We start from the raw sequence: 13,310 nt of genomic DNA, 5'->3' as shown, positions 1-13,310 counted from the left end.
CTCATTGTAACCTCTCCTTTACACTAAATACTGAAAAGCATAGAAACTCTTCCCAAGAGTATTGCATTTTCAGAAATGACACAAAGTCTTAAAGCAAGGACAAAATGTTTAAAAATAAAATGTTTAGGTAGTGTCCTCGGGCAGGAGGAAAAGATGGCACGTTGAGTATCCGAACAGATGAATATTCTTCTCAGGTATGTATTAGGGTTGGGGAGCAGAAGGAAAGCTGAAAGAATACATCTGGCCGAGATGGGCGGATCACTTGAGCTCAGGAGTTCAATATCAGCTTGGCCAATGTGGTGAAACCCCGTCTCTACTAAGAACACAAAAATTAGCCAGGCGTCGTGGCAGGTGCCTGTAATTCCATCTACTCGGGAGGCTGAGGCAGAAGAATAGCTTGAACCCTGGAGACGGAGGTTTCAGTGAGCCAACATCACACCACTGCACTTTAGTCTGGGTGACAGAGGAATACTCTGACTCAGGGAAAAAAAAAAAAAAAAAAAAAAGAATACATCTGGCTCCACAAATTCAAGCTATTCCTTTCCTGGTTCCAAGGAGTATGTAAGAATGGCTTGAGTTTAAATCGACAGTTCGGAAAGAATTTTGAAAATTCTGAAACAAAATTATTATTAAAATTCTGCAAAATCGTCCTTTAGAAAAACTAGAGTTTTTTTTCTTTTTTTTGCTCTGGTATTAGTCAACTATGTAGGTTATGTTGTTTCCTGATATAAAGGCCCATATAAAGTTATAACATCAGCACACAAACTAGGATTAGTCACTATCCTATTTCAAAGAACTAAATTTAAAACAATCCAGTAACATCACCTTATCTCCTATCTAATAATTCATAAATGTTGTGTCTGGTAAGCTACAGCACACATTTTTGTAGTGCTATTAATTGCTTTGCTCTTGCTTCTTTATGCTACTACCACTGATTATGGTTGTGTCATAAAAAAGGCTACAAGCTCTAACAGAATTACAAGGGAGCATTCAAATGCTTTTTTATTATAGTGGAATTTTGTTTCAGGAAACACATGTTGCTACATTTTAACCATTCCAAACTTCTGCTCCTAGTCCAATCCTTTAGCTGTTTCCACAAGTTGGGGGAGCGGGAGCATGCTGGACTAGGGAAATTTAGCTAGAGGTAAACTCTCCTCCTGATTAAGGATTTTGCCTCTTAGAAAATTGAATGAGATAGGTGGAGATAAGACTCAGCATAGTGATCAATTACCACGAGCCAATCAGTCACTGTGATGCTCAAGAAGCTAGATCACATACCCACAATTTTTTTAAAGAAGGGAAACTGATATTCAATCTTTCCGTTCTTTTCTCTCTGAATGCTCTCATTTTATTAGCTTCAGTTAACAAATTATGATTCCCAAATATCCACCTTCATTCCCAAAGGTCCTGTATTTTTAATTGCCTCTAGAATGTTTCCAATTATAAATCCTCATTCCAAATTCAACAACAAATTCCAATTTTACTCAGTTTCTTAAAACTAACTCCCTTATCCCAATCACTCAGGCTTACAGTCTTGAAATATTCATTGATGCCTATTTACAATCCACTGGAAACAACTGCCAAGTCCTAGCTATACCTCCTTCAATCTCTCAAATCAGCAAAAACATTTTGACTGTGCAGAGAACTGTGTGTGGTAGGCAGGCCAAGGCCTGCAGGAGATAAGAAAATAAGCCTAACACACTGTATTCCTTTCTTTAAGAACTTAAACTCAAAAAAAAGAAAGTCAACCAATTATTATATTTAAAATATATTGTGCCCTTACATTTGCCAGGCACTGTGCTGAACCATTTTCATGCATTATCAAAAAAAAACTGGGCATGGTGGCTCACTCCTGTAATCTCAACACTTTAAGAGGCCAGGGCAAGAGGATTACTTGTGCTAGAAGTTTGAGACCAGTCTGGGGCAACACAGTGAGACGCCATCTCTACAAAAAATTTTTAAAAGTAGCCGCACATGGTGGCATGTGCCTGTAGTCCCAGCTACTCGGGGGACTGAGGCAGGAAGACAGCTTAAACATAGGAGTTTGAGGATGCAGTGAGCCATGATCTTGCCACTGAACTCCAGTTTGGGCAACAGAGACCCAGTCTCAAAAACAAACAAAAAAAACCTATAAGGTATACACTATCATCTCCAAACTACAGATGGGAATTTATAACACCTGCAGAGGTTGAAGTGCTTAAAGTCATACAGTTATTAAGTGATAGAGCTTGAACTCAAAAACAGATGACTACAAAGCCTTTGCTACCCTTAAATAAAATAACAAAATATAACTGCCAGAAGAAACGTAAAAAGAAAAGAAAAAAACAATCTTTTCCTAACTTGTCTCTTCTGCTCCATCTCCACTGACAATACCAGATTTCAGAATTTCTGCAAAGTTGGCCCTTGAATGGGCTGCTGAAGAATCATCTAGGAAGCCTATGTAAATGAATATCCATAGTCCAACCCTTGAGATTCTGAGTCACTGGGTGTGGGGTGTTTCTGATGCATAGTTTTTTTAAAAACCATACTCCTAATTCTTGTTCATTCATTCATACAACAAAGATTTGAATTCCTACTATGCACCAAGCCATGTCAAAGGTTCATCTTCTACAGAAGGAAGATCTGGTGTAGTGGCTCTGCCATACTTACTTGCTACAGTATCTTGGGTAAGTAGCTTAACCTCTCTTAAGTCTAAATTTTCTAGCTTATAAAACAAAGATAATACTTTCCAGGTTGTTGTGAAAGTTAATGAGATAATATAAAGCATTTAGCACAGGGGCTGACATACAATTCTTGATAAATGCTAGCTATTATTATTTCCTGAGAAACATAACCTAGAGAGTAATTTTTTTCTTGAGATTAAATTTAAGCAAAGTAACAAGGAAATAGTCTAGGCATTCACACATCGGCGGGGCGGCGGGGGGGGAATCTAAACCATGTAACAAAGATTACACAGAGAGTTTTCTCTAATTAGGTGAATCAAATTCGTAAGGCTGAGATTTTTTTTTTTTTTTTGTAAGATTTCTTTAAACAGAAATACAGTTAATTTTACTAACAAAAATGAAGCAACACCTCAAGTTCTGAAAAGGCAGTCAGGAGTCCCCAGAGTATTAACAGAAAGAACACAGGACTTAAATACAGAAGAACTCAGGTCCAAATAGCAGATCGAACCACCTGCCAGGTAGACGGCATCAAAAAAGTAATTTAAATTCTCTAATTCTGTTTTTTCACTTATAAAATTAGGTTAAAAAATAGCTGTCACAGAAAGCATGGCCAGCAGGTCCTCCACAGGACCTTTCCCTTCTGTGCCTAAAATTCTGAACTGTGTTTTACAATAAGCCTGAAAGTTCATTCACCGCAATATAGTATTTGCAATCCAAAGTCAGTATTTCAACATGAAATTGGCAGGCAGGAAAGGAGGGAGAGTCTTTCCCTAAGTCTAAGTAAGAATCTGACTTCTCACTAGGAGTATGTCTCTTGTACTTATTTCAAACAGCATGCAAAGCATGACTCATCAAGGAATAAGAATTTCAATGAGTGCTTTTTGGTTAAGAAGATATTGTGAATATTTCTGCCTTTGGAGATGGCTAAAGAAATAGCATTATTAAGTGGGTGCAGTGGCTCACGTCTGTAATCCCAGCACTCTGGGAGGATGAGGTGGGTGGATCACCTGAGGTCAGGAGTTCAACACCAGCCTGGCCAACATGGTGAAACTCCGTCTCTACTAAAAATACAAAATTTAGCTGGGCGTGGTGGTGGGCGCCTGTAATCCCAGCTACTTGGGAGGCTGAGGCAGAAAATCACCTGAACCCAGGAGGCAGAAGGAGGTTGCAGTGAGCCGAGACTGCGCGATGAGAGCAAAACTCCATCTCAAAAAGAAAAAAGAAACAGCATTATTATTAAACAATATGCACAGAATTCATGGAAGAAACGTGAACTTCCCACATACACCTTCCTTCATTTACCCAGCTTTTCCCCACTGCCCTTCAAACAAGATCATTCTTGCACTAATTGCTGGAATGTGGCCACAAGATGAACATGCTCCTCTTTCACTGACTCCTAAAAAATATTTAAGCTTACATTTTAAGATTGCTAAGAAGTTGAAGTCAGTTAGCAAAATTCCTTAATCCACTCCAGATATGAATATATCCAAGACTTTGACCATAAGGCTATATTAACCTCTGCTATCATAATCAGTGGAACTAATTTACCAATATTTTACTCACCGGGGAAAAAAAGACATAAAAGGGAAAAGGAAATTCACAATGCAGCTCTGTAACCAAGCTACGATATAACAAGGAATTAATAAGGAGTCCCCTCATTTGGCTTGAATGATGGAGAAACTTGAGTAAAAACATGCATTTAAAAAAAACATTTAAGGCCAGGCGCGGTGGCTCACGCCTGTAATCCCAGCACTTTGGGAGGTTGAGGCGGGCGGATCACGAGGTCAGGAGATCAAGACCATCCTGGTCAACATGGTGAAACCCCATCTCTACTAAAAATACAAAAATTAACTGGGTGTGGTGGCACGTGCCTGTAGTCCCAGCTACTCGGGAGGCTGAGACAGGAGAATCGCTTGAACCCGGGAGGTGGAGGTTGCAATGAGCCGAGATCATGCCACTGCACTCCAGCCTGGCGACAGAGCGAGACTCCATCTCAAAAAAAAGAAAAACAAAAAAACAAAAAGCAAAAAACACATTTAAAAAACGATCCCCTCCACCGCCCAGAAAAAAAAAAAAACCTTAGGATGATCGTACAAGTGTTACAATGTTTTTTTAAAAATGTTTGTGAATGCCTTTTTAAAAAAAATGCTTTCTTCACCACTAATAGCAGGTTTCAGTTCTGTTATTTAGTTTTTAAGCCACCAATGGGAACCTATGTGCCCAAATTGTATTTTACAATGCTTTCCAATACAGACCAAAAGTGTAGATAAGGGTATCAATGTGAATGAAGTATTTCTTTTCAAATTCTTTTCAAAATAAGTATTCTCTTTTATGACCTGAATCTAGGTGATTCATATGTTGTTTTGCTGGACGATCCCTAGAAGTTTTGGGATTAAGTTTGAAGTTTCCTAACTCTTAACAGCTTTCTTATCTAAGACGATCAAGTTTTACAGATGGCCACTTTTTGTCAGCCACCTTTTCCCTAATTTATATAAGGAATGAAATGAGCAACCTGATTCAGGTTATAACTTTTTACTTAAACTAAGTGAGTAATTGTCATTTAGAGACCTAACAGCTGAATGCATTCTCTAAAGCATAAAGAAATAGACAAATTATAGGTGCACAATTTGCTTTCAGGGACCACAGAATTTTGAAATGTAAAAGCTTCCTGTTAAGGCCATACTTAGAGATGTTTATCTCAGGGTCCTCAACCTCAAGGACTTATCCTCCATGTGCAAATAAAGCTGAAGGTGTAACTTCCGAGGAGGCACCACTGGCAACTTGTAAGACCAAAAAGCCTTTTGAGAACCAAAATAACTGAAACTCTAAAGGGGGAATTTCAGATTGTGACAAATGGTAAAAGAGAGTGAGGTAGCAAGGGGACTCCTAACCAGTTCCATTCAAATCATCAATGTGCAGTTAATAACCTCTCCTTATTGGAGAAACCAATGTAATAACTTAAAAATATACTATTGTAATAATCGTAATTTTAAAACATAAATAGCCTAGGTTAAATTGAACCCCTCTCCCCGATCCTACTGGTCATTCAGCATGTTTTAAATTCAAGGTTGCCCTTTAGGAAAGGAGGTCACTTAAGGACAGTTTACCTCAATGAGACATCTTGCATACTAATTCAAAACTATTTCAGAAGGGGGAAAATGGAGATTAGAAAAGTAACATACTACTTGAGATGTTACCATATTATTTCTCAGGGCCACAATTATTTACACTATTTTTTTTTTGAAAACTCAGTAATTTCTAAAGCATTAATTACGTAGCAATATTTGTCACTTTAACAAAACACATTTGAAAAGTCCTATCCTACTGACTCAGGCCAAATCTAATTTTAAAACTGAACCTAGACATAAAACTACTCACCAATTAGACTAAGAAGGGAGAAAGAAAAAAAATTACTGGTTCAGAGAAATGAGACTGGATTAAGGAAAAACTTTTAAATAAAGTGTTCATCAAAAAAATACATAGAAGTTCCAAGGCTAATCTAAGCTAGTGTTTTCCTAGGGAGAATATTAAGAAGTTGGTTGTTTCCCTCTACCTAACTGGGATTTTAGAAACTGCCACACTAGCTAGTTATGAGAATGAAGATTAAAGAAATTTCACATAAAGAGTGAAGGACACACAATCTTTTAAGTAACAATAATGAAATCAATAATTATAATTAATAATAAAAAAACAAGCCTGGCAGTCCACCCCTCACTGACTTCCCCCTCAAAAAAAAAAAAAAAAAATGGGAGTGTTCTGGGAATTGGAGAGATGTAATCAGCACAGAAAAAAAAAAAGCACTTTTCTATATGTCATCGTGAAGCAGTGATTTTACATAAAAAATAAGGGTAGTCTATTCTCCATGTAGTTATGAGTGTGGTACAACTCTCTAAAACGTCTATTAATACAAAGTAAACGACCACACTTTAAAGCCATTCTACATTTTCGCAAACTACCCCACATATCTAGGAGAAACTATTTGCAACTTAAACACATTCGTATATACCTCTATACCTTCCTGCTTCCTTCAAGATACCATCACAGAATGAACGAATACAACTTAAATTAGTTTTTTTTCCAGGGTGCTTCCTTTCCCCCTCTCCATGAAACATAAGTACATTTTTTTAAGTCATATAAATGGACACCAAGCACCGGTAATTCAGTCTCTTTAAAACCTGCTTAATTTTAAAAGTTCTAGTAAGATGTGCTCAGGTTGGAAACTAAAAACTACCTTATAAGGGTATAAAAGACTGAAAGCAGGAAGCGGCTTTGACAAAACTAAGGAAGTTGCAGCGCGCTTGCTCACTGGGGGACTTTTTTGAGGCTACAGAAGTAACACATGACATCTTTCTCCCTCGAATTAAAATGTGACTTGGTTCACCGGTTAAAACGCAGAGGGAGATGGAAATGACCCGGAGTCGAAAAGAGAAGGTGGGTGGTCAAATGAAAGCCCCACTGTAGGTTCCCATTTTCAGAGTCCGATTCTTCCCTTTCCCAACCCACACCCTGGGCAGAATGTTGTCACAGCGATCTTGCAAAACCAACCAGGAGCGCTTCTCTTTTCTAGCTCCCCTGCCAAGCCAGTCCCCGAGCTCGGCCCCTGGGTCCCCAAACCGACTGGCAAAAAGGGGCGCGGAGGGAAAGGAAAGCCGGATGGGTCGGGCCCGGGGACCACCCCCAAGACGACCGTCCCCAGCACTCTTTGGGCGGCACTGCCCACCGTAGTGGGGGAAGGGCCGGGAGGGGTCGCGCGGAGGAAGCTGCTGGGAGGGTTGGGGGTTGAATCTCGGACCCCCGCCCCCGCCCCAGTCCTAGGAGGGAGAAACGAGGGGACCCGCGAGGCCCTGGCTCCGGGCCCCACCCCTCGCTGGCCGGCGGGTCTAGGACTGACAGCCGGCGGCGGCACCTCCCCGCACCATTCATTTCCCAGCCTCCTCCCTCCCCCGCCATTTTCCTTCCTCCGCCTCAGTTTCCCCACCCCCGCCCGTAAGCCCCCTTACCCCGTGCCACAGTCCACCACACAGGCCGGCAGCCGTCCCGCCATCTTCCTCCTCGCCTGCTGCTGCTGCTGCCGCCGTCTGCTCCGTGCTGCTAGGGGCCAGAGATTGGCGGCGGGAGACAAGGGCTATCTGACCATCCACAGCCGGGCCGCCTTCACCGTCCGGGGGGTAGCCGGGAAGCCGAGGCAGTAGCAAGAAAGCAGCAGGCTCGGTCAGCGGCTATCACTTCCGCAACCCAGGCAGGCAGGCAGTCCCCGCCCTGCCCCGCCGCGGCCTCCTCCCCCTCTCTCTTCCCTCCTCCTCACTCCTGCCCCCACCCTACAACTTATTCCCCTCACGCCGCCTTTCCCCGGGAAGCCAAGATGGCCGCCGGTGCCGACGCCCCGGCCAGGCCAGGCCCAGGCCCCCAGCGCTCCCCGTTCAGCTCCGAGCGGGAGGGGCTCGCGAGCATGCGCAATAAGGTGCGTTCGCCTGCCGGGGCTCCGATCCTGAAGTTAGTGACATCCGCTGCGGGTTTTCCAGGAGTGTAGAGGCGGAGAAGTCTAGCCGAGCTTCTGGTTCTGCTTCTGAAGCTGGAAGGGGCTTTTCGGTTGTAACCCTTGGGTTAGTTTCAGTTACTTCTTTGCTAGGTTGAGGAAAGGGTGGAAGCGCCTCCTGCAGCCACGAATATCCTCCAGTGCCTGGGAGAAAACGGCCTAATCGAGAACGTCCGCGGCATACATCCATTCTTAAAACTTGAGTGGCTGCTTTTCTGGGTGGAAAAGAGCGGTATCAGACAGGGTGAGCAGTCGGGGAACGGATGAACAAAGACTTGCACCGTCGCTCTGATGCCTTTGTTCCGAGTTTTATTCAGTTGTACTTGTGCGTTGTTACAGGACTTTAGAATGTAGCCCTGCCCCCCAACCCCCACCTCCCAGGGCCGACCTGTGCTCGTAAGGAAGGCAAAACTCCCAAGAATATATTCTACGTAACTATACAAATAGGCCGTTATTCAAGGCTTTTGGATTATGACAAAGATTACCCTCAGGAGTAGTAAGATTCTACTAGCAGGATAATAGAAAGGATTAAGGCTCCCTCCCCCCCAAAAAATTTTAAGTTAAAAACGGAGGCGGGCCGCAGTGGGTTATGCCTGTAATTTCAATGCTTTGGAAGGCCGAGGTGGGAGGATAGGATAGCTTGAGGTTAGGAGTTCGAGACCAGCCTGGGCAACATGGGGAGCCCGCCCCCCCACCCCCGCCATCCCTCCAAAAAATAAAAGAAAACTGGAAATCCTTAAAGAAACCTTTCAAACTTTAGTGTGTATCAGAATCACCTGAAAGGTTTGTTAAAACAGATTGCTGGGCCACACCCCCAGAATTCTCTGACTGGGCTGTCTGAAATAATGCCTGAGAATTTGCGTGTCTAATAAGTTCCTAGTTCCACTTTAGGACCCTGGAAGGTTAATATCTTTCCTCTCTACCAGGCTTATCTTACGATAAACCATTCTGGCTTTGCTAATGTGAAGCTAAAATAAAAATATTCTTTAAAAGGAAAGATGTCTTATTCAGTCCATAAGATCATCTAATGTGGTATTAAGCTGGCCTGGGGGATGAATCGGGTGTTTCATTCATTCGACAGGTAAGTATTGCTTACCTGCTGTATTATGGCAGGGACTGTGCTGACTCCGAATATTCGGTGGGATGCAAAATAATTAAGTTCTCTTGTAGAGTTTACAGATTAGCGGAAAACAGACAAATTGTGTTAAGAGCAATAGAAAGAAGAGAGCGGAGGTCTCTGAGAAATGAGGGTGAGGAGTGGGAGAATGAGAGGAAGGTGGAAGGCAGGGAAGGAGTCTGACCAGCTGGTATTTAAAAGCTGAGATGCGGGGAAGAGTCTCCCAGGAGAGTGAACAGCAAGTGTCAAGGACCTGAGGCAGAAACAAGCTTGGCTTCTTCCACAAATTGAAGGAAGATCCATATGATCCATATGAAAGAGTCAGAGAAGATGCAATGGGAGATGAAGCCTGAGAGATAAGGAAGAGTCAAACAGTGCAAGAATTTGTAGACTGCTCTGAGCATTTTAAAGTTTATCTTAAAAGCAGCTTGATAAATTAGATTTATGGTAAATAGTTTAAAAATAAAAATAAAGCAACTTGAAAGGATTTAGGCAAGAAAAAGTTGTGGCTGCTTTGTAGAGAACGGCTCCAGCAGAGTCCAGATGGAATCATACATTGTATGATAATGCTGAGTTCCGGAGTTCACAGATAGAAGTATGTGAGGGCCAGCATCCAGATGGAATCAGGTATGTGCAGAGGAGACTCACTAAAGGGCATCATCATCAGTTAGTGCCCAGCATATATACAGGTATTCACGAGAGAAGGCTTTTCATAGAGGTTGTTTTCAAAGAAGTCAAACAACTGGTTGTCTCAAATTCGTTGTCATTGGTTTCTCCACTACATTTTAGAAGATGCTAGATGGGGATTCTTTGCTGCCGCTTCTACTATCTGGTAATTAAAGTCCTTTGAGGAAGCATATGCTTGAAGATTGGCTCTGACAGAAAAGACAGATGTGGCTTAGTAGGGGTAGAATAAATGGTTGTTTGCAGTTACAAGTAGTAAGTCAGGAGCGAAGAGATTCTACCAAAGAAGTTTCGAGAGCAGAGGTTAGTGCCCTCGGTCACTTGGGTAGCCCATGCCGGTGGCCCTCAAGGTAGCCGCCCACACTCTGGCCTTGCACAGTTGTCATGGAAGTAGTTAACTCAAGCAGGGTTGGAAACTAGTGCTTCGAGGTCTAGGCAGGTACTGTTACGAGTGAAGGCGGCCGTGAGGAGGGTATGGCGATGTGAAGAGCCCACAACCCAACAGAAGGCAACAGACAACTGTTGCCGTGTGGAAATACAGCCCTGGTATTGCCAGAGCCTTTTTTCTTCCCCAAGAGAAATCTGAAATCTGCATTTTTATCTTTGGTAACTGTAACGGTTTGAATGTGTTCCCCAAAGTTCATGTGTGAGAAATATAATTTCCAGTGCAACAGTGCTGAGAGGTGGGAGCTTTAAGAGGTGATTAGGCCAGGAGGACACTGTCTTCATGGATGGATCACAGGACTGGGGCCTGATAAAAAGGAGTTTGCCCCCCTTCCCCCTCTCTCTTGCCCATGTGATGCCTTCCACCATGTTTTGACACAGCAGGGACGCCTTCACCAGATGACGGCCCTTTGATCTTGGACTTCCCAGCCTCTAAAACTCTGAAAAATAATTTCTGTTCTCTATAAATTACCCAGTCTCTGATACTCTGTAAGGAGCACAAACAAGACTAAGATAGTAACTAATTTTTTTCTGCATGTCATATCTCACCTGTGGCCTGCCAGTTTGCATCTTTTGATTTCAGAAGCTACATGTGGTTCAGTAGTTTGCTGCCTTCAAATATGAAGCTCATGTCAGTGCTAAGTACTATCTCTCATTTCATAGGCATGAGGAAACTGTCACAGTCTCACATAGTCAAGACTGTCCTGTGTTCGTAAAGGCAGTAACTGTTAGAAGCATTTGGAAGTTTTCAGTGCTTGTTGGAAATGTCATTGGTGCTCATTCCTCATACTCTTGTCTACCCAAACACTTTGCTTGCTTAAGATCCCTTCTACTTCCTGTTTGCTGCATGCCAAATTGGCCAGCCTCTCTGCTACTGTGGTGGCCCAGCCTTCCTCAGCTGCACATAGCCTTCAGTCACACATCCGGCCAAAGCATTTCTGACCACCCTGTTTGCATATGCACCCCCTCCCTGCTTACTCGTCTCCAAACACAGAAGCAAAGGATGTCAGAGACAGTTCACCCTTCATTTCATATTTCTCCCTAATAGCACCTCAGTTTCCTTTCAGTTCAGGTCAACCTGGTCTTTCATTCTTACCATTTCCAAACCTGTTCCCAAACTTTCAAGCATTTGTGAGTCTTGCAGTATCCTTCTCCTGTGGCTCAAGTTAGCAAGTTCCCATTACTTGCATCAAATTTGAGAAGCCTTAGTGGTACAGAAGCCCATAGAGTTTAAGGGAGTTTTCCCAATATCTTTTTTTTTTTTTAAATTTACTTTTTTTTGAGATGGAGTCTCGCTCTGTTGCCCAGGCTGGAGTGCAGTGTGGTGCGATCTCAGCTCACTGTAAGCTCTGCCTCCTGGCTTCATGCCATTCTCCTACCTCAGCCTCCCGAGTAGCTGGGACTACAGGCGCCCGCCACCATACCTGGCTAATTTTTTTTTTTTTTTTGTATTTTTTGTAGAGATGGTGTTTCACTGTGTTAGCCAGGATGGTCTTGATCTCCTGACCTCGTGATCTGCCCGCCTCGGCCTCCCAAAGTGCTGGGATTACAGGCGTGAGCCACCACTCCCAGCCCCCAATATCTTAAAGAAACTAAGGAACAAGAGTCCAAACCAAAATCCAGTTCTTACGCCTTTTGTGGGGCTCTTTAATTGTAACAACAAATTAGCAAATTGTCTTTGGATCTTAAAAAGTATCCAGGAAATTCATGTCACTCAATTTCCATTATTTTAAGATGAGAAATAGTATTTTAAAAATCAACTTAGGTACATACTACAGGGCTGGCTGACTGCAAATTGGCAGATGAATCAGATTCACAGCATTAATTCAGAGCAGATAAGTGGTCAAAGTACCCCCAAGCAGCCTAGTGGTCAGAGGGGAGGGACTGTGAAAACTGTCTTCTCCCTTCTCAAGTTGTGTGATCTTAGCAACTAACTTACCGTGTAGAGAGAGTACTGATTTTAGACTCAAGAGACTTGAATTGAGTATGAACTCTTTAGCTTACTCTGTTTCTTCATCTATAAAATTGACAGGAATATTTAATCTATAGGATTGTTGTAAAGCTTGAATTTGGTAAGAAGCCTATTATAAATTACAGAGTGACCTTATTATGGACAAATCAAGAGGAATATGGTTTAATTATAAAGTAATGACTGACTTATTACTTAAACATACAAAATGAAACACACACTTGTCCTCCTCTTCACAGATGTTATCTTGGGGCCCATGTGCCTACTCTTTTAATGCTACCATTGTGCAAAATATTTTTAGAAGCTCCTCTTTAGACTTGCCTTCAAAGCCTACAGCACATTGTTTTAAATGTCTTCACTGGTGGCAGATCTTGCCCTCTGTGAGTAGATTTCATTTTGAGGATTAGCCAAAAGTCATTTCTTCAGAGCCAAGTCCAGTAAATAAATGGCTTATCAACTAGGGTTTTTTTTTATCAAAAGTTTTATGTGCCTATAAGTAAAACTGGTTTTCTTATGTGACTTATAAACTGCCTCTAGATGAAGTTCTAGATTATTTTATTCAGTGGCTACATCCCTGGGGGCTATAGACTGAATGTCTGTGTTCTCTCACCCCCCAACCAATTCGTATGTTGAAAGTCTAACCCCCAGGGTGATGGTATTAGGAAGTGGGGCCTTTGGGAAAGTGATTAGGTCATGAGGGCAGACCCCCTCAAGAATGGGATTAGTTCTCTTTTAAAAGAGACCTCAAAAAATTGCCTCACCCTTTCCACCGTGTCAGGACACAAGAAGATAGCCATCTATCAAATGGAAAGCAGCCCTTCACCAAAGGTGGATCTGCTCACATCTTGATCTTGGACTTCTCAGCTTGCAGAACTATGGGAAATAAATTTCTATTGT

At 42.4% G+C, this 13,310-nt stretch overlaps 1 protein-coding gene and 1 long non-coding RNA gene across 2 annotated transcripts in view; one reads left to right on the top strand and one right to left on the bottom strand.

The window, feature by feature from the left end:
* The window catches only part of ACTR3 (actin related protein 3), a 74,090-nt gene extending 66,039 nt beyond the window's left edge, over window positions 1-8,051 (bottom strand). The window contains exon 1 of the mRNA XM_030801468.1: window positions 7,664-8,051. Within this exon, the coding sequence (XP_030657328.1) occupies window positions 7,664-7,707 (44 nt within the window). The 5' untranslated portion in view covers window positions 7,708-8,051. The remainder of the gene's footprint in view (window positions 1-7,663) is intronic.
* Window positions 6,995-13,310, top strand: part of LOC105737948 — a 63,834-nt gene continuing 57,518 nt past the window's right edge. The window contains exon 1 of the long non-coding RNA XR_001113660.1: window positions 6,995-7,094. This is a non-coding gene — a long non-coding RNA (uncharacterized LOC105737948). The remainder of the gene's footprint in view (window positions 7,095-13,310) is intronic.

Source organism: Nomascus leucogenys, chromosome 20 (genome assembly GCF_006542625.1).
Source record: "Nomascus leucogenys isolate Asia chromosome 20, Asia_NLE_v1, whole genome shotgun sequence".
Classification (NCBI taxonomy): Eukaryota; Metazoa; Chordata; class Mammalia; order Primates; family Hylobatidae; genus Nomascus; species Nomascus leucogenys.
This window is presented reverse-complemented; position numbering and strand designations above follow the sequence as displayed.